General features: G+C 43.1%; 1 protein-coding gene across 1 annotated transcript in view; it reads left to right on the top strand.

The window, feature by feature from the left end:
• LOC141270648 (uncharacterized) overlaps positions 1–10,871 on the top strand; it is a 63,679-nt gene extending 52,808 nt beyond the window's left edge. Inside the window, exons 2-7 of the mRNA XM_073680736.1 lie at positions 6,626–6,775; positions 6,905–7,084; positions 7,167–7,290; positions 7,374–7,471; positions 7,641–7,731; positions 9,060–10,871. Of these exons, the coding sequence (XP_073536837.1) occupies positions 6,698–6,775; positions 6,905–7,084; positions 7,167–7,290; positions 7,374–7,471; positions 7,641–7,731; positions 9,060–10,144 (1,656 nt within the window). The 5' untranslated portion in view covers positions 6,626–6,697 and the 3' untranslated portion in view covers positions 10,145–10,871. The remainder of the gene's footprint in view (positions 1–6,625; positions 6,776–6,904; positions 7,085–7,166; positions 7,291–7,373; positions 7,472–7,640; positions 7,732–9,059) is intronic.
• The last annotated feature ends 10,461 nt before the right edge of the window (positions 10,872–21,332 follow it).

Here is a 21,332-nt window from a genome sequence, read left to right as displayed (position 1 = left end):
GACATGGGATTTCTAGAGATCCCATCCACTATACTGTAACATCTGGTCGCTGCGGGTTTGACGCTGAATAAAGCTTCAACCTACAGCGGCTCGTGATCATGGCCACGTACCCAAACTCACCCGCAGCATGTCAATTTCTGTAGCGGACACGCTAGTCTTCGCTGCAAATATTGACCGATTGTCATTATATGCGATGAATTCACATGTACCGACAACAAATGTGCAGCATTAGAACACCGCGTTTTGGACGCAACAAAACACTGCTTGTTGCTGTTCGTGGGGACGTAGCGGCTAATGAAACAGATGTGAGCTGTTATAATAGCCAGAGACCATGTTTGCCTAATGGCACCTTCCTAGGCTAAAAATAGCAGGTCACAGCTGCCGCATAAATTACATGAATATAAATGCTAATGAAGATTGGGTGAATGGGACTAGCTGACACCTAGCTCTTTTGTTTGGTGATGACAAGGTGTCAATCAGACCCTTTCGTCACCAAACCTAATTAAAGTAAAGTAAAGAATTAAATAAATAAACAGACACAGAGGAAACACTTTATTTGAAATACAACAGATACATTCTTTAATCATTTAAATTAACCAATATACTCACCCCAGTTCTGACGGTAATCCAAGGGTTAAAGCAATGTCCCACCAAATAACTTTATTTAGCTCCAAAAAAGCATTCATTAATGTACAAAAACGCTTGGAAAAAAGTGTCAAAATCGCGTGTTTTTTCTGGCAAGGAGATGCAGAAACGCTCAGTAAATTTCTGCTTCAAATCCTGAATGTGCACACATAGCCATACATTTATACATTATACTTGTAGTATAAACTTCACTACTTTAGTTTTGTATAAAAAATGTTTTGTTGCAAATGCAGAGTTCCCAACTGTCCCAGTTCTAGCGGGATAGTATCATACTGGGGGAGATGCCCGCAGGCATTGCCAGAGCTAGATTCATTGCTGCATGGTTCAGGAATTGGTGGAGAGTTGTTGCTTGAGAAGGCATTTGGTGGTCTTCTAGCCGTGCAGGCTCATATATGTGTTACTGAGGGGAGGACACTGCTGTAATTGTTTAGTTCCTCCTTGGACTCTGGATGAGGGGCTGGCACATGTCTGTGCTTTGTACGTACATAAATTCTTTTAATTCTAAATTTCTCTTGAAATGTGCTTGGTCCTGGGAATCAATCTCACAACCTTTTGCACGGCAGACAGCAGATTTATTTGTGACCTACTGGTTGAACTGCCAAGTATAGGAAAATTTGCTCTGTCTGAATATGTAAGTGGGTTTTTTCTTCTCTACAGGCACATAGTACTGGTACACAGAAATCCATCTCTATATACCAGTACATCTCCATAAAATTGTATTTTTGTCATAAAATAAAAGTCAGAGATTTTTTTCCCCTGTTAAAATACTAAAAAATAATGGAAAACAATTACAATAATCACATTTCTTTATGCCCTTAAATATCACAAATTGGCTTGATCCAGTGACCTCTGGCTGTGGGTCGGTTTCCCTCACAGTCTGTGTTGTCTCTGTCCAAATGCTGATAATGCTTGTCTTTGCTTTGTTGTGTTGCTTCTATGCAGGTGTTTTCACTTCCTCATTTGGTTTGTCGCATCACATATTGGAAGGAGCTATTTATACTCTCCTGACACATGCATTCTTTGCTGGCTATAGTCCAATTAAGATGGATGTTTGGAGTCCCAGCTCCCCAGTTAAGAATTATCTTGCTGAGGTTTCTTCTATTGCTTCTACTGTGATTTGCTTGTGTGTTCCCCTTCCCAGCACTCCACCTGTTTTGTTAAATTTAGTGTCTGGGCGTTTCCACGTTTACCGAAGGTCTTTTTGGATTCCTTTCTTTTCATTCCATCTTTCATGTATGACTGTGGAACACGTTTTTGAAAATTGTATATTCACACTGAAGGCATCAAAACTATGGATTAACACATATGGAATTATATACTTAACAAAACAGTGTGAAACAACTGAAAATATGTCTTATATTCTAGGTTCTTCAAAGTAGCCACCTTTTGCTTTGATGACTGCTTTGCACACTCTTGGCATTCTCTTGATGAGCTTCAAGAGATAGTCACCGGAAATGGTCTTCCAACAATCTAGAAGGAGTTTCCAGAGATGCTTAGCACTTGTTGGCCCTTTTGCCTTCACTCTGCGGTCCAGCTCACCCCAAACCATCTCGATTGGGTTCAGGTCTGGTGACTGTGGAGGCCAGGTCATCTGGTGTAGGACCCCATCACTCTCCCTCTTGGTCGAATAGCCCTTACACAGCCTGGAGGTGTGTTGGGGTCATTGTCCTGTTGAAAAATAAATGATGGTCCAACTAAACGCAAACCGGATGGAATAGCATGCCGCTGCAAGATGCTGTGGTAGCCATGCTGGTTCAGTATGCCTTCAATTTTGAATAAATCCCCAACAGTGTCACCAGCAAAGCACCCCCACACCATCACACCTCCTCCTCCATGCTTCACGGTGGGAACCAGGCATGTAAAGTCCATCCGTTCACCTTTTCTGCGTCGCACAAAGACACGGTGGTTGGAACCAAAGATCTCAAATTTGGACTCATCAGACCAAAGCACAGATTTCCACTGGTCTAATGTCCATTCCTTGTGTTCTTTAGCCCAAACAAGTCTCTTCTGCTTGTTCCCTGTCCTTAGCAGTGGTTTCCTAGCAGCTATTTTACCATGAAGGCCTGCTGCACAAAGTCTCCTCTTAACAGTTGTTGTAGAGATGTGTCTGATGCTAGAACTCTGTGTGGCATTGACCCGGTCTCTAATCTGAGCTGCTGTTAACCTGCGATTTCTGAGGCTGGTGACTCTGATAAACTTCAGAAGCAGAGGTGACTCTTGGTCTTCCTTTCCTGGGGCGGTCCTCATGTGAGCCAGTTTCTTTGAAGCGCTTGATGGTTTTTGCAATTGCACTTGGAGACACTTTCAAAGTTTTCCCAATTTTTCGGACTGACTGACCTTCATTTCTTAAAGTAATGATGGCCACTCGTATTTCTTTACTTAGCTGCTTTTTTCTTGCCATAATACAAATTCTAACAGTCTATTCAGTAGGACTATCAGCTGTGCATCCACCTGACTTCTGCACAACACAACTGATGGTCCCAACCCCATTTATAAGGCAAGAAATCCCACTTATTAAACCTGACAGAGCACACCTGTGAAGTGAAAACCATTTCCGGTGACTACCTCTTGAAGCTCATCAAGAGAATGCCAAGAGTGTCAACAAAGCAAAACGTGGCTACTTTGAAAAACCTAGAATATAAGACATATTTTCAGTTGTTTCACACTTTTTTGTTAAGTATATAATTCCACATGTGTTAATTCATAGTTTTGATGCCTTCAGTGTGAATGTACAATTTTCATAGTCATGAAAATACAGAAAAATCTTTAAATGAGAAGGTGTGTCCAAACTTTTGGTCTATACTGTGTATGTCCATACAATATATTAGATCATCCAGGGAGGCCTGGGTATCAAGTCCCTGATAGTGCAGTGCAGTCCCGTGCTCTGCAACTATCTAAAGAAGGCGAGTCAGAGCAGAAATCCGCTTACATGTTAGCAAATGCAGGTGAGGACTGAGGCTCAGAGGAAGCAGCACGAGCAGCCAGGAGAAGGAGGAATGCTGGTAACAAGTGTATGCAGCACAATCTCAGAGAGCAGGTAACAGGAGATCCACACAGGTTTGCAGGGGAAAGCAAGAAGCCAGGAAGCCACCAGGAACAGGACACAGGCAGAATACTCTAGCACTGACTAAAGGCTGGGGTGGAGTTATAAGGCAGGAAGACAAAGGGCACATGAGACAAAAGACGCCATCTTGAAAGAGGGCAAAAATTCCCAAAATGTAATAAAAAATATTCAAAGTCCTGACAAATACCTTTAATCGTAGCAATGCGAATAATGCAATAAATCTGGGCGTTTTTGCCTAAAATTAATATCTTAATTTTTATGTAAAAGCTATTTGATTTTAATTTTCATTCATTTCTTGGTAAAAATAAGAATTAACTTTTTTTTACAAAAGTGAATTGGATGCACACAATTTTTTAATACATACTGATCTTCAGAGTTGTCTCTGAGATGCTGTGTTGTAGATACTGTAAATCCTAACTTTGGCAGTAATCAAGACATGTGCAGTGAAGCTATGTATACTAGCTTTGTCTTTATTTGTACACTGCACATGTGCCGGACTCTACTGCAGCTGTCCAGTGTGACGAATCAGGAAGAGAAAACAGGTCAAAATATATGATCGACCTGTCACATATTATCTAATCATATATTATCCTGTATATAACATCTGATGTCTGTGGGCATATTAGCATAATATACCACCTAAAGTATATAGTAGAATATAGCATAGACTTCATACAAGATAATATGAGAATGAGACGGTATATAGTATATGATGACTAAAGAACATCAAATGACAGAGCACATGTTGTACAATCCTATAGCATCTTTGACTATTCTTTTACTTTTGACATACCCCCAAAATTATTTTTTATTGCTTTTGACATCTCTTGCAAGCCTTAATTCATTATCAGCTTTAGCTAATCTGATGTGTGCCCTACAGGTTCTGCAGACAGCATTAAATTATTCTTATGCCACCCTTTTTCCATTTGATGAACATTTCTTTCTTCCTTTTTAGCATGTATTTAAGTTCTGTGTTCATTCATCCTGGTTTCCTTAAATGCTTCCTATTCTTCCATCTTTTAGGGATTGATAATGATTGTGCTTTCAGAATCAAATTTTTGAAATTTCCCATCCTTCCTGGACATTTCTGTCCTAAAGGACATCCAGCCATTGGATCCCTCCTATCCTCTTTCTGAATCCCTTAAATCTGCTTTTCTGAAGTCCAACCTTAAAGTCTGACTCTTTACAGGTCTTCCTTCCCTAGTTATCCAAAATTCTATGATAGCATAATCCCTGCCTCCTAGGGTCCCAGCCACCCTTACTCCTCAACCATTTCCTCCCTGTCTATGAGGATTAGATCCAAGGTAGCAGATCCCCTTGTTCTCTCTTCTGTCTTTTGGAAGATATGTTTCCCATATAGTAAAAGGTTTTCATGGTGTAATGCAGTGTTTATGTTTCTCCAAACATAACACTTATTTTTCATTAATTTTTAAATATTTTTCTATCATCCATCCACAAAACATTGTTCTAGTAGCCTTCTAGTTTGTCCTGGTGATATTTAGCAAACTATAAATGGGCAGCAATGTTCTTTTTGAAGAGCAGTAGCTTTCTCCTTGTAATCCTGCCATGCACACTATTGTTGTTCAGTGTTCTCATGATGGTGGATCAATGAATTTTAACATTAGCTAATGTGAGTGAGGCCTTTAATTGCTTAGAGGTTACCTAGGGGTGCCTTTGTGACTTAGTGGACTTTTATATACCCTTTTCTTGAACTGACCTTTGTTAGTCAACCACCCCTGTGGGTGGTATTGAATTTTCTCCATTTGTATACAATGTGTCTGACTATGGATTGGTAGACTCCAAACTATTTAGAGATGGTTTTGTTACCTTTTCCAGCCTGATAAGCATATCAAATCTTTTTTTGAGGATCTCACTTCTCTCATTGGTTAATGCAATGATACACTTCTGCCATCATGCGTTGTAAAGATCAGATTTTGATAGATCCCCGTTCTTTAAATTAAACAGGTCACCCACTCACACCTGATTGTCATCCCATTGGTTGAAAATACCAGACACTAATTTTACTTCAAGTAATCTGCTATTCCTAAATGTTCACATTCTTTTGTCACTTACAGACATGTGATATTGGATCATTTTCCACATTTAAAAATAACAAAGTCTAATATTTTTGACATGTTTGTTTTATTTGCTTATCTACTTTTGGGACTTGCGTGAAAATCTGATGTTCTTTTTGGTCAAATTTCTGCAAAAAAAATGAAAATTGTGAATGGTTCACAAACTTTGAAGCACAATGTATATACACAAAAGTATGTATATATGTATTGTAACTGTCACAAACAAAAAAACTGATCCCCCATCATCTCTCCATTAGAAATCCTAACAATACACATTTTACAAATATCAATAGTACAAAACAACCTAGGGGATAATTCTGATCACATTCTTTGGCGATACACTCAGGATATAAATCATTATATCCCAGTTCAATTCTGCTATAGACATTATCTTAATTATAGAGTCACCCTTACTAAAGCTTATGGGAACTTTCTCTACTCTAAAATCTGATGTCCCTTGATTGGTACCTGCATGTATTTCTATAAAATGCTTTGATAAAGGGTGACTCAGGAAATCTCTTGGAATATTACTGAAATGTTCAAGCAGCCATCAGTCAGTTTTATAGTGGCTTTTTGTATGTTCCACAAGCAATTTGTCACAAGGACATGTATTACATTATCATTTGTTGGTTTTCATTAGTATGGCTCTAATGTTCTTTCATTCATTTGCCATACATGTTAACAACACCTCCTGAGGCCAGTGATTAGCTGTAGAGTTCGTATGATGGTGTGACATACCTTTAACTATTGAGAAGCTGCTTTATCTAGATATATGTTTCACCTTATTATTATAAGGTATTGTATTTTTTATTATTTTATGCTTTCTCTTCTTCCCATTCAGGTCGCTACAATATTGGATCTTCTCAGTGAAGATCTTCTATATAAGGGAATTTTCCTGATTGACTCGTTAAGCATGGAAAGGGACAGGGACAAGATGGCGGAGAGGATATTACACCTCACCCTAGAGATCCTCTTCCGGCTTACTGGAGAGGTGAGAGATTCTGATGACGTCACATTACATCATTCTTATCTATGGGAATAAGAGATGGACAGAAGTGGAGAGGTGAGGACTCTGGAAATGTCTGTAGTGAGATTTATTAATGTGTCTCTACATAACCAGGATTACACAGTAGTGAAGAAGACCTCTAGTGAGCGCTGTCAGGCCCCTGTGTCTGAGGGATGGGGAAGACTCCTGAGCCCAATCACGGGGCCTCCACCTCACCCCCTGATACATGAGGACATCAATGACCAGAAGATCCTAGAACTCACCTACAAGATGATTGAGCTGCTGACTGGAGAGGTGACACTGCTGGGAATGCTGGGACATTATACATAACTCTATGAATGGATCTGGGGGATGACGGTATCATTGTATGTGTCAGGTTCTTATAAGGTGTCAGGATGTCGCCGTCTGTTTCTCCATGGAGGAGTGGGAGTTTTTAAAAGAACACAAAGATCTGTACAAGGACGTCATGATGGAGGTTCCCCAGCCCCTCATATCACCAGGTAATAGACAGGACTAAATACACACTGCCTATAATTATCTGTATGTAAAGAATTAATTCAGCCCCTGTATGTGTTTCCTCCAGTTCTATCCAGTAAGAGGACAACACCAGAGAGATGTCCCCGTCCTCTTCTTCCACGGAACTGTAAACAAGACAATCCCAATGTTCCTCAGGATTATCAGGTAGATGGAGAGAAGGTGTCATGAGATCTCCCCTATGATGTGTAGACGGCTGTGAAGGTCTTGTGCTCAGTCTTGTTTTATCCACCAGAACGGTGGAGATGGTAGGATTAGAGCTGATCATAGATGTGACTTATCCATCTGTCTGTGACTTTTACAATATTTGTTTCAGGGTGAAGATCTGACCCATATTATTACTACAGAGACATATGGGAGGGATGATGAGCGATGTAAAGAGGAGATTTCTACATATGATTACCCAGGTAAGTAGTAACCACTAAATGCTGAGAAGTCACAGATTTTTCTCAGTCACCAGCTGGTACCATTTTGTGTTACTTATGGTGAGCTCTATGGTCTTCCAGGTTTGTCTGCTTCAGCTTTTATTTATTTTTCCCGCTTATATAGCACCATTAATTCCACAGCTTTGCACACCTCATCATTGTCCCCATTTGGGCTCAAAATCTAAATTCACTATAGTATATTTTTGGAATGTGGGAGGAAAGCAGAGTACCTAGAGGAATCCCACACAAACATGGGAGGAACATACAAACTCCTTGTAGATGTTGTTCTTGGGTGGATTGGAACCTAGGAACCCAGCACTGCAATAATAATCACTGAGCTACCCTACTGCTCCAATACTAAATAAATGTGTGTGAAAATATGATATTGTTATAAATGATAAAATAGGGATATAAAAATACAACTGAAATATGACAATAAAGTGGTAAAGAACATGTAATGGATACTTTTACGTGAACTGGCTATTTCTTTTTTATTATTCTCATAGGTTGTGACGCTAAAATAGGTACATCTATAGCAAAAGTGTGGATAAAATGTAATATTCCTTTAGATAATGTAGTAAAGACAATCAGGTAGCCATTAGTGATGAGCGCAAGTTCTCGTTACTCAAGTTTGCCTAGGGTGCTCTGGCATGCACAGAGTATCGGGGGTGCTCGAGTGACATGTTAGAGTGTCTGCGGCCACATGTTTTGCAGCTGTTAGACAGCCACAAAACATGAGGGGATTGCCCGTGTTCGTCAGGAAATCACTAATTCGGACGATTATCGCAACAAAAATTCCTTGGACTGGCCAACGGCTTTCCCGACCCGAACGTGACAGCTGTTTAGAAATACTTGAAGCTGTCACACTAGGTCAGGAGAGCTGCCGACCAGTCTGAGCATTGCGTTGAGATACCCGTCCGAGTTAAACGGCCATCTGAATCTTCTCTTAGTCTGGTCCCTGTCAGGTGGGAATCCTGTGCCATATCAGTAAAACTCTGTTCCTAGAATTTATGTGGCGCTGATAAATGTAGATCCTTTAATATTGCTAATAAGCATGTTGGTTGTTTGTACCTAAAAAGGGGAATATTAATCAGCAATGTGATGACCAAGAAATATCTTATTCCTCAAAATCTTCAGACATTTTTATGTACAAATGGATGAGGTATTATGGGATGTGTTAGTATACTAAGCTTACTTTTGGTACATTTCCTGCAATCTGTATGGAAATGTTTATACATAAATATTGTAAAATATCAATATAAGATTAAGATTCTAACGTACAAAATTAAGAAAACTTTTATTCTTTGTAGGCGATTGTATCAGAAGTGCAAAGGGACACGTGATATCTTCAGATTTTAAAGCAGATGATCATGGTATCACACAAGATTCATATCAAGAGTATTTGATTTCTTCAGAACCACCATCCGCCCTTCATAACAAAGATCTATCATCTGATCCTTTTCATCAGGTCTTATCTTCTGATTCATTACAGACTGTTGAGAAAAATAACAGAAGGGATGTTGAACATGAAAGATCTCACAAAGGGGAGAATCCATTTGCATGTTTAAAATGTGGAAGATGTTACGTAGACATATCAAATCTTGTTAAACATGAGAAAAGTCACACAGAAGCAAAGGAATTTTCATGTTCAGAAAATGCTAAATGTTTTAAACAGAATTCAAATCTTTTTCAGAGTCAAAATACTAAAACTGGGGAGAATTCATGTTCTGAATATGGGAAATGTTTTTCTGATGGTTCAAAACTTGTTGTACATCAGAGAGTTCATATTGGGGAGAAACCATTTTCATGTTCTGATTGTGGGAAATGTTTTACAGAGAAATCACTTCTTGTTACACATCAGAGAATTCACACAGGGGAAAAGCCGTTCTCTTGCGCAGACTGTGGGAAATGTTTTAACTACAAATCAGATCTTACTAAGCATCAGAGAAGTCACACAGCAGAGAAGCCATTTTCATGTTCAGAATGTGGGAAATGTTTTTCTCGGAAATCAAATCTTGTTGAACACCAAAAAATTCACACAGGGCAGAAGCCGTTTTCATGTTCAGAATGTGGGAAATGTTTTAAACAAAAGTGGGGTCTTGTTACACATCAGAGAATTCACACAGGGGAGAAACTATTCTCATGTACAGAATGTGGGAAGTGTTTTAATGATAAATCAAATTTTGCTGTGCATCAGAAAACACACACAGGAGAGAAGCCATTTTTATGCTCAGAATGTGGGCTATGTTTCATCCGAAAATCATCTCTTGTTAGACATCAGATAAGTCACACAGGGGAGAAGCCGTATTTGTGTTCAGTATGTGGGAAATGTTTTAAACAGAAGTCATATCTTGTTACACATCTGACAATTCATACAGGTGATAAGCCTTTCTGATACGCAGAAGTATTTTAGCCACAAATCACATTTTGCTACGCTTCAAATAAGTCACACAGGAGAGAAGCCATTTTCATGCTTAGAATGTGGGAAATGTTTTTTCTAAGGAATCAAATTTTGTTCACCTTTGAAACATTCAAAGAGGGGAGAATACATGCTATGCATAGCTCTCTTTTTTATGGATTGATAAAGCCCTGTGTGGCCGAAACATTGTGATTTTTCTATACCAATAAAATTAGCAAAGGGGGGTGTCTGGTGCCCTGGTTCCTGGATTTCTTTGCATTGCTACAACCTTGTAGATTGTTGCACCAAGTTTGCAACAGAGTGGTACACCGGACTTATCTGTTGCAAAGGGGAGGCTCCATATTCATGTCCTGAATGTGGTAAATAATTTATTCTAGTTCAAAACTTGTTACTAGAGATGAGCAGATCGATTCTGCACACATCTATTTCTTGTCAAATTTTTATGAATTTGTGAAACTTGGCAAATTTGAACAATTTACATTTTGCCTTGTGCAAGTTGCATAAAATGGCAGCCATCATTTTATACATTACAGAAAATTGCAGCAGCCAGAGAAGGCTTATGGTACTTATGTAAGCCAATCATGTCCTGCAACTATAATTTCACATGCCCAGCCTATCAGGAGGGACTATCATTGCCAGTGTCGAACTGAAGTACTTGTGGCCTAACAGGGAGCATCATTGTTATGGCTGAAATAATGTAAGACAGGACAAAGAATGCACTAATAAAAAATTATAAAGCTTCTTTTGTAGTATTTTCTATAAAGACTATGGCCTTGATTCATCAAAGTGTTAGCGTCATTAAACTGGGGTAAAACACATTAAAAAGTCTCAAAATGTTAGCGCAACATTAGCCCACCCATCAAATTCATCAATGGCAGTATTTTTACTGCAGAAATGTTACTCCAGTCACTGAGTGGAGTAGCATTTCTGGCAAGGCACACTTCACTGAGAAGATTCGTCAAATTCATCAAGTGGTGTGCGTCTTCTAATAAATTCAGCGCATCCTACTCTAAAACACCCTTGCATTAAGATTGGCTTGTATAATGTTAGTCTTAATTAAGGAAGCACTCCCATCAAAGTTTTTATCCTCTTAATATATTGCAGTCATCAGATTATATGGCACTGTGTACTTTCATTTGCTCATTTTGCCTTTCTACCCAGCTAATTCTTCCTTTTCTCTACTCTATGTAGAAACAGGAAGTCTCTTTTCCCTGCATTTATCATTCCCCTCTTCAACTCCTGACCCAGCTGTACCCTTCTCCTCTCTGCCAGGGACTTTTGCAGTGACTCATGACTCATAGAGGGAAAATTGATTTCCTGTTTCTACATAGCACTTAGAAAGATTCAGCTAATTAGATTTTAATCACGTGATGTCATAGACCTAATGGGGAAGAGAAGAATTAGCTGGGTAGAAGGGAAAATCAGCAATTGTAAGTACACAGTCCTATATAATATGATGTATAACATATTAAGATGATTCAAACTTTGATATGAGTGCTTCTTTAATCAGGCTCCATGACTTTAATACAATGGTCAAAGAGGGATGATATTTTAATGAGAGTGGTGGCACCACTTTGCCGTGATCCAAGGACAGCCTGGAGAGGAGAAGCTAGGTGCTAAACCAGAAATTACCTGACTGCCAGGGAGCTGAAAGCTGTAACGGCCTAGACGAAAAGGTTCAGCTGGTACAGGCAGGCACGGCAGGACTCCAGGAGCGGCAGGTGCTAGTGGGCATGGCTGGTAGACAGGCAGGCACTGGCAGGTAAGTATGGCTTGTATACAGGTGGGCAAAGGCAGGTGCAGGCAGGTACGGCTGGTATACACGTGGGCACAGGCAGGCAGGTATGGCTGGTATACAGGTGGGCACAGGCAGATATGCAGGTGAGCACAGGCTGGTATATAGGTGGGCACAGGCAGGTACGCTGGAAAGCACACACAAGGACAGGCAGGCACGAGCAAGGATAAGTGATACGGGCAGGTACAGGCAGACACTAGCGGGTACTGGCAGGTGCTAACAAACTAGGGATCTGAGAGATAGCAAGCGTGCAGAGTAAGTGACTAACCACAATGCTCAGGCACCTCCCATCAGGTAGAGGTGCCTTAAATAATAAGTGTCTCCCTGCCATTTAGAATGATGCGTGCTGTCCCTTCAAGAGGGAGAGAGTGCGCACGCACCCTAATCATAGTGCCCAGTGATCTGCTAACAGTGCACAAACCCCGGGCAGCAGCAGGGGGAGAAGGAAGTGTGTAAGGGGGCCGCAGCGGTAAGTCTGCGTCCCTGCTGGGGGGGGGGGGAGTGTGTAGGGATGCCAGCACTACATTGCCCCCCCTTTACAATCCCTCTTTTTGAAGCCCACAAGAAATCTCTCCAGGATGAGAGGGGCATGGATGTTCTCCCTGGGCTCCCGTGACCTCTGCTCAGGACCGAACCCCTTCCAATCCACAAAAGGTTTTTCCTCTTACCTTTTTTGTGACCAGAATATTCTCTACATCGAAAACCTCTTTAGTACTCACTGAAACAGGAGTGGTACTTGAATCCTTGAAGAAGGGACTGAAGACGACAGGTTTGAAGAGAGACACGTGAAATTAATTGGTGCATCCGTAAAGATACCAGGCATTTGAGCTTGTAAACTACAGGATTTATCTGTTTGACTTCGAATAGACCGATGAAGCGAGGACCTAATTTATACGAGGGCATCTTGAGATTTTGGAAGAAAGCCAAACTTTATCACCATGTCGAAAGAGAGGTGGGTCCAGACTTCTCGTGTCAGCGTGTCTGTTCATCCATTCAGAAGATTTTGTTAAAATTCTTAGTGTACTCCTAGATCTTAGAGAAGCTTTTGAGGAGAGTTTCAGCGGCTGGAATATCGGTGGAAGTAGACATAGGAAACGGAAAATTGGTGTGTTGACCGTACACCATGAAAAACGAGGATGTAGCTGAGGATTCATTCACGATTGTTATATGAGAATTCTGCCCAAGGCTGGAGTTCAGCCCAATCACTATGGTGAGCATGGATGAAGTGCTGCAGATAGTTGGTCAGGATCTAGTTGACCTGCTCTACCTGGCCGTTGGATGGGGGATGATAGGTTGAAGAGAAGTCCAAGGTGATATTTAAAAGTTTGCAGATAGCCCTCTAGAAGTGAGATGTAAACTGGACGCCTCTAGCAGATACTATATGGAGAGGAAAAACATCCAACCGGAAGATATGTTGGATGAACTTCTCGGCAAGCACAGAAGCAGATGGGAGGCCACTCCCTCCAGGCGAGGGAAGCAGAGACGCCGGTGCTACAGTACCCCCCTTTACACCCCCTCTTTTTCAAGCCTGCAAGAAATCTCTCCAGGAGGAGAGGGACATGGATGGGCTCCCAGGATCTCCCCTCAGGACCAAACCCCTTCCGATCTACAAGAAAAAAGGTTTCTCCTCTTAACCTCTTGGTAGCCAGAATGTTCTCTACCTCAAAAATGTCCTCCGAGCTGAAACAGGGAATGGAATATTGGGATGTTGCCCGTAGACTACAAAAAATAGGAGATTTGGCAGAGGATTCACTCGTATGGTTATTGTATGAGAATTCAGCCCAGGGTAGGAGTTCGACCCAGTCAACGTGGTGGTCATTGATGAAGTGCCGCAAGGAGTTGGTCAGGATCTGATTGACCCACTCTACCTGGCCATTGGATTGAAGATGGCAGGCCGAAGAGAAATCCAGAGAGACATTTAGTAATTTGCAGGTAGCCCTCCAGAAGTGAGAAGTAAACTGGACACCTCTATCTGAGATGGTAGAGCGGTAGACCATGGAGATGGAAAATATGTAGAATGAACTTCTCTGCAAGCAGTGGAGCAGATGGGAGACCACACAGCGGAGTGAAGTGGGCCATCTTGGAAAAGTAATCCACAACCACCCAAATGATGGTACACCCAGCCGATACTGGCAGATCAGTGATGAAGTACATAGCAACATGGAGGGTGAAGTTGAAGCGGGCAAAGAACAGAGACAACCTGGCTTGTTGAAGGTTAAGTCACTGTGGGGATTGCAGGTAGGCAAGATTCTTGTGGTCAGTGTTATATGATCACTGGGTGCATAGCTTTATTTATCTATCTGGAAGACTTTGGGATAAATCCCCTTGCAAGATTCTCTTCTATGTACTTGGACATGGTACGGGTCTCAGCCTGTGAGAGAGGGTAGATTTGGCCTCGTGGAGGGGATGCACCTGGCAGAAGGTCAATCGGGCAGTCATATGGCCTATGCTCAAAAAAATATTCAAATAGTATATATATTTTATACTATCTGGAGATACGTCACAATACAATCTCCCCATCTATATTATCCAAGAATGCAAAACAGTGGATTATACTGAATTCAAACCTAAATTTGGATGCAAAGCATCCAAGGAAACCACTGACAAATTACATATAAAATCAATTGAATTTTATTAGTATACAGTAAAATATAAAGACACATTTAAAAACCACAGTATTGTAAATAATCTGCAAAGAGGTGAAATCAAAAAGGGATTTACAAGCGAAAAACAGGTGGTGAACCCTATGATGGGTAAGATCTATAATATAAAGATACAAGCGTCCCTCTGTCCGAAGCCTCTATAGACTGCGCAAGTGTGACGCACCTGCGCAGTCTGGCTCCAGACAGAAGACCGCATCCAGCCGTTAAAAGTAAGAGGAGTGTATGGCGCTGGAAATCGCGATATGTGTAGTCACTGAACGCATACCATGATCTTCGGCGCCATAAGGACATACTTACCTGACCGGGAGGAGCGTTGCCACAACACCTCTGTTCTGGCCGGAGGCCGGGGACGGAATGTGGCGTCAGAATCGGCGCATGTGCATAGCGCGCTATCCGGCGCCATTTTACTGAAGACACATTTGCAGTGTCTCTTCAACAAAATGCTGCTGGATAGTGCGGTATGGGCACGCGTGTCCTCGGCGCCACACTTCTCCCCCGGCCTCCGGCAGAGCGGGACACAGCGCTGGAGCACAGGGAAGAAACGTGAGTAGAAGTGTTTTGTTTTTTTTGTGTGCAGTGTGATGGGGATGAGGGGGAACCATGCATACCAGGATTGGGGATGAGGGGGTACCATGCATACCAGGATTGGGGATGAGGGGTGTCATGCATACCAGGATTGAGGGATGAGGGGTGCCATGCATACCAGGATTGGGGGATGAGGGGTGCCATACATACCAGGATTGGGGGATGAGGGGTGCCATACATACCAGGATTAGGGATGAGGGGTACCATACATACCAGGATTAGGGATGAGGGGTACCATACATACCAGGATTAAGGATGATGGGGTACCATGCATACCAGGATAGGGATGAGGGATGCCATGCATACCAGGATAAGGATGAGGAGTGCCATACATACCAGGATTGGGGATGAGGGGTGCCATACATACCAGGATAAGGATGAGGGGTGCCATGCATACGAGGATAGGGGTGAGGGGCCATGCATACCAGGATTAGCGATGAGGGGCCATGCATACCAGGATTAGAGATGAGGGGCCATGCATACCAAGAAAAGGGGTGTCATGCATACCAGGATTGGGGATGAGTGGTGCCATACATACCAGGATAGGGATGAGGGGTGCCATACATACCAGGATAGGGATGAGGGGTGCCATACATACCAACATACCAGGATAGGGATGAGGGGTGCCATACATACCAGCATAGGGATGAGGGGTGCCATACATACCAGGATAGGGATGAGGGGTGCCATACATACCAGGATAGGGATGAGGGGCCATGCATACCAGGATTAGAGATGAGAGGCCATGCATAGCAGGATTAAGGATGAGAGGGTACCATGCATACCAGGATAGGGATGAGGGATGCCATGCATACCAGGATAAGGATTAGGAGTGCCATGCATACCAGGATTGGGGATGAAGGGTGCCATACATACCAGGATAGGGATGAGGGGTGCCATACATACCAGGATACGGATGAGTGCTGCCATGCATACCAGGATAAGGATGAGGAGTGCCATACATACCAGGATAGGGATGAGGGGTGCCATACATACTAGGATAGGGATGAGGAGCCATGCATACCAGGATTAGGGATGAAGGGACATGCATACTAGGATTAAGTATGAGGGGCCATGCATACCAGGATTAAGGATGAGGGGCCATGCATGCCAGGATTAAGGATGAGGGGGTACCATGCATACCAGGATAGGGATGAAGGATGCCATGCATACCAGGATAAGGATGAGGAGTGCCATACATACCAGAATTGGGGATGAGGGGTGTGATGCATACCAGGATTGGGGATGAGGGGTGTGATGCATACCAGGATTGGGGATGAGGGGTGTGATGCATACCAGGATTGGGGGATGAGGGGTGCCATATATACCAGGATAGGGATGAGGGGTGCCATACATACCAGGATAGGGATGAGGGGTGCCACACATACCAGGATAGGGATGAGGGGCCATACATATAAGGAAAAGGGGTGTCATGCATACCAGGATTGGGGATGAGTCGTGTCATGCATACCAGGATAAGTATGAGGAGTGCCATGCATACCAGGATAGGGATAAGGGGTGTCATGCATACCAGGATAGGGGATGAGGGGTGCTATGCATACCAGGATTGGGGATGAGGGGTGCCATGCATACCAGGATTGGGGATGAGGGGTGCCATGCATACCAGGATTGGGGATGATGGGTGCCGTGCATACCAGGGAAAGGGGTGCCATGCATACCAGGATAGGGATGAGGGGTGCCATGCATACCAGGATAAGGATGAGGGATGCCATGCATATGAGGATAAAGATGAGGGAGGCCTTGCATACCAGGATAAGGATGATGGGGGCCTTGCATATAAGGATGAGGGGTGCCTTGCATACCAGGATGGGGATCAGGGGTGTCATGCATACCAGGATGGAAGGGTGCCATGGATACCAGGATGGAGGAGTGCCATGTGCCAGGATGGAGGAGTGCCATGTGCCAGGATGGGGGATATTAACAGAATTGCAGAATTGGGGGACATCTATGATATAACCAGGGATGTGTCCTTCTGGCTGAAGCCTCTTCATACTGCACATGCGCGACGCGCCTGCGCAGTCTGGTTTCAGACAGAAGAACGCATCCAGCCGTTACAGGTAAGAGAAGTATATGGTGCTGGAGATCACGGTATGTGTAGACTCTGAATGCATACTGCAAGCTCCGGTGCCATAAGTACATACCTGACCTGAAGGAATGTTGCTGCGGCACCTCTATTTTGGCCAGAGTCCGGGTGAGGAGTGTATCGTCGGAATCGGCGCATGCGCATAGCACACTATCCGGCGCCATTTTAGTGAAGACACATTGACGCCGGACAGCGTGGTATGGGCAGACGCGTACTCTGGCACCACACTCATCACCCGGCCTGCGGATGGGGGCAGCCCATAACGGAATGGGGACATCACATAACAGGATGGGGGCTGCACATAGCAGGATGGGGGCTGAACGTAACAGAATGAAGGCTGCACGTAACAGGATGGGGGCGGCACGTAACAGGATGGGGGCGGCACGTAACAGGATGGGGGCGGCACGTAACATGATTGGGGCGGCACGTAACATGATGGGGCAGCATATACCAATAAAAATGCTTGCCACCTGGGCATAGAACGGGTTCTATAGCTAGTATCTATATATCGCAAGATAAGTTTCCAACCCAAGTATAAATATTGGGCATAAACCATTAGCCATTGTGCAACAGGACAAAAATATATTCATGCATAAGTATGCAGATCAAGTCCAGGGACAAAAAAGTATTCATGCACAAATGTGCAGATGAAGTGCACAAATAATCATCCTGATGAAAAATATGTATGCCTGTGCTATAAATAAGGTAAATCCTGTCAGCACAGATCAGATCAATAAACATTCATCACAGGTAAGAAGCTATGTGTACCCATGCTTCAATTAGAGCTAGTCAGCACTACCAAGTAATAGAAGATATGCACCAAGGTTTAGGAATAGACTTACCCATATCAGCATAAGTCACTGCCAGTCACCACCGTATACCCCGACACGTGTTTCGCACACTCAGCTTTCTCAAGGGGAGTGTGTTCAATGACCGCTCTACCTTGCTATTTAAGCGCCACCTAACTACCCATGGTCCAATGGATGGTGCGCATGTACGTATCGCCGCCAGGTTCCAACTGCATTTGATTCTGACGCTCATCTCCGGCACGCGAAAGGGGAAATCCCCAATAAATGTCATAGATGCGTACCGGAAGTAGCAGAGGCCTTCATCAATGCGGGCATCTCGGGTTTGGAGCGCATGCGCAAGTGTGGCGCCATCTTGGTGAAGTGCTATGTACATCGCCATCTTACCTGAGATTTACATGCACACAAACAATCCATTCCTCATCTATGTCACATCCGAACGTGCTCATACATAGCCAAACCGTCACAGAAAACAAATTAAGTATTATGGGACATAAAAGAGTCTCTGTATTCATTCACACGTCCTTATTATCAAGATGGATAAATCTGATTCTCCAATCTCAAATGTATATGAATGGCACAAATCCGTCATTAGGAACCAGAATATGTATCCTAACTATTGGGGGCATCAAGGTAGGACACATACCCATTAAGATAATATCCGTTGCTAACATGCACTCTTTCTCTATCCTGCAGAAGGTGAAACATAACAATGAAGAGGGAGGGAGAAACTATATCTCACCATATTGGCCAAAAAAGGGCCAAGTATAATGGAGAGATATACCATCCCAAATATATGGGTGCGGTTTGCCCCAACCACATCTAATCCTCAAAAAAAAAACCTCCCATTTTACCAGCATCTAATCCTATCAATCATCTAATATCTGAGATCATCTATATAAAAAAGAGGGAGAAGAAAGGATACCCCAATCCCATACTCAAACCATAACCCTATTAGCCTATTCGACATTTGAGCACTAATTCAATCATTAACATTAATCATTGGGCAAATATGATAGTAGGGGAAAAGAGTAGCTAATAAGGAACTTATTATACCATACTATACAGTTATGGGGGGAAAATGGAAGAAACAGGAAAGGGGGAAGATTAATAAAAAGGTATGTTCACAAAAAAAAGAGGGCTAAAGAGATATAGGTACAGAGGTCTTGCACCACATACATTACAAAGGCATTTTAGTCATAACCATGATAAATAATTGGACATAGTAAATGGAACGGGGCAAAATGTGGAATATTCAAACACCCGTTCTTCTGTTCGGATGCACCAGAACATCTCATGTCTACAGGTAACGATTAAATCTCTCCAACCACGGCATCTCAGTCCACAGGCATCCATTCAGGATACTTACCTGAATGGTAAGTAGATGGGGCGCTCAAAGTAACAGGAAAGCAGTCCTCAGAAATTGTTGTTACTGGTGACCGAGAAACGCCGAATGCCGTCAGTGGAAGTGAAAGAGTTGGCCCTCACAATGTTGTTTTTCCCGCAGGCCAGGCACCCTCCACAAGGAAAACAGCCCCACCTCTGTTTGCCATTACTAAAGAAGTTTTTTGTCTTGGCCACATAATGGCTCTTTACTAGATGGTCTTTACGATTTTTACTGCGCCTGGCTGTGATTAGTGGAACTTCAGATATCTCCATTCTTAAAATTCGATCCGTCAACAAGATAGACAGTGTTTTTTGAGAATATTCTTCATTGAATACCATTCACAATTATATGTGGAAATAAATCTTATTTTAAGATCCCCATCTTTCTTCTTTTTATTGGAGGTGAGCAGTCTTCCTCGCGGCGTTCATCTGGCCCTGTGGTAACCATTCTTTATGACTCAGTGACTATACCCTCTCTCTGTAAATTTGTTAGTCAGGTCCCTGGCCTGTATTTCAAAGCCAGTTTGTCACGGGTGTGTCAGAGATGACAGACAGTCGCCCTGCAGTGGTTTGCAGGAGATCTCCACGTTTGGCAATGCAGACAGCTGCCTAGATAGGAGGCTGTGTTTAGGACCCAGCGACTACCTCCCTTTAGTCTGGTGTGTCTAGGTGGGCGTCGCCATTTAAACTCATTTCTACTTACAACTTGGCTGAAGCAGCATCACGTCCTCTCTGGAGTCTTGAGGCCGTGTGCCCTGTTGGAGTTCTTCTAAAACGGAGTTGTTGTACCCCAGTGTTGTCTTCCCGTTTTGTCTTTAGAGTGCTAGCGGATGTTGACTAGTGCTCATCTCCTTCCACCCCCAGCTATAGCCTTACGCCAGAGATAGTAGGGTGAGGCACGTGATCGGCGACAGCTGAATAGAGACGTTAGGGGGAGACAGGGTGACGCTAGTCCAGATTAGTAGGTCACCTCTTCCCCCTTTCCCTAGTGTCTGGGCTCCCTTTCCCTTCTGTGTTTCACTCACACCTGGCGTGACTCTCTGTGTTGCACTTACACCTGGCGTGACATCATAGCCGGCCGAGCACGTTTTGGAAAAAAAAAATAAAAGGAAAAAAAACTACATTAGACTGACTTTTTGTTTTTTTTTCTTTGTGTCTTTGGGCGTGCACCTTTTTTTATCCTTACTCCCTTTAGTATGGGATCAGTTGCAGAGCTCGCAGAGCAGTTCCGTTGTCTGTCTCTGGAAGTGAATGACCTCCGCTGTGAGGTTCAGCAGCAGTATCACTGGTTACAGGCCGTCAATGTAGGGGTTTCTGCTGGTAGACCTGTCCAGTTTGAACCCAAGGTTGCTCTCCCGGACAGGTTTTCAGGAGGTAGGGACAAGTTTTTTAAAGAGGCATGCAAATTGTATTTTAAACTTCGTCCCTACTCCTCCAGTAATGAGGAGCAATGGGTTGGTATTGTGATCTCTCTACTGCAAGGTGATCCTCAGTCATTGGCGTTTTCGTTACCGCAGGACTCAGTTTGTCTCCAGTCTGTGGAGGGGTTTTTTGGAGCTCTTGCCATCATCTATGATGACCCTGACCGAGTTGCCTTGGCTGAGTCTAGGCTACGTCGGCTTCAGCAGGGGATTCGGTCAATGGAAACGTACAGGTCGGAATTCCGTAGATGGGCAACGGATTCCAAATGGAATGACTCAGCCCTTAAAAGTCAATTTTGTGAGGGGCTTACTGAAAGGTTGAAAGATGCCTTGGCTGTATATGATACCCCTCAGTCCTTGGAGGCTGCCATGTCTTTGGCCATACGTCTGGATAGGTGCCTTCG

Source organism: Phyllobates terribilis, unplaced genomic scaffold (assembly GCF_046119375.1).
Source record: "Phyllobates terribilis strain yellow unplaced genomic scaffold, ASM4611937v1 Scaffold_5__5_contigs__length_657084704, whole genome shotgun sequence".
NCBI classification, from domain to species: domain Eukaryota; kingdom Metazoa; phylum Chordata; class Amphibia; order Anura; family Dendrobatidae; genus Phyllobates; species Phyllobates terribilis.
Note: the sequence above shows the minus strand (reverse complement) of the source record. Positions and strands in the feature narration are given on the sequence as shown.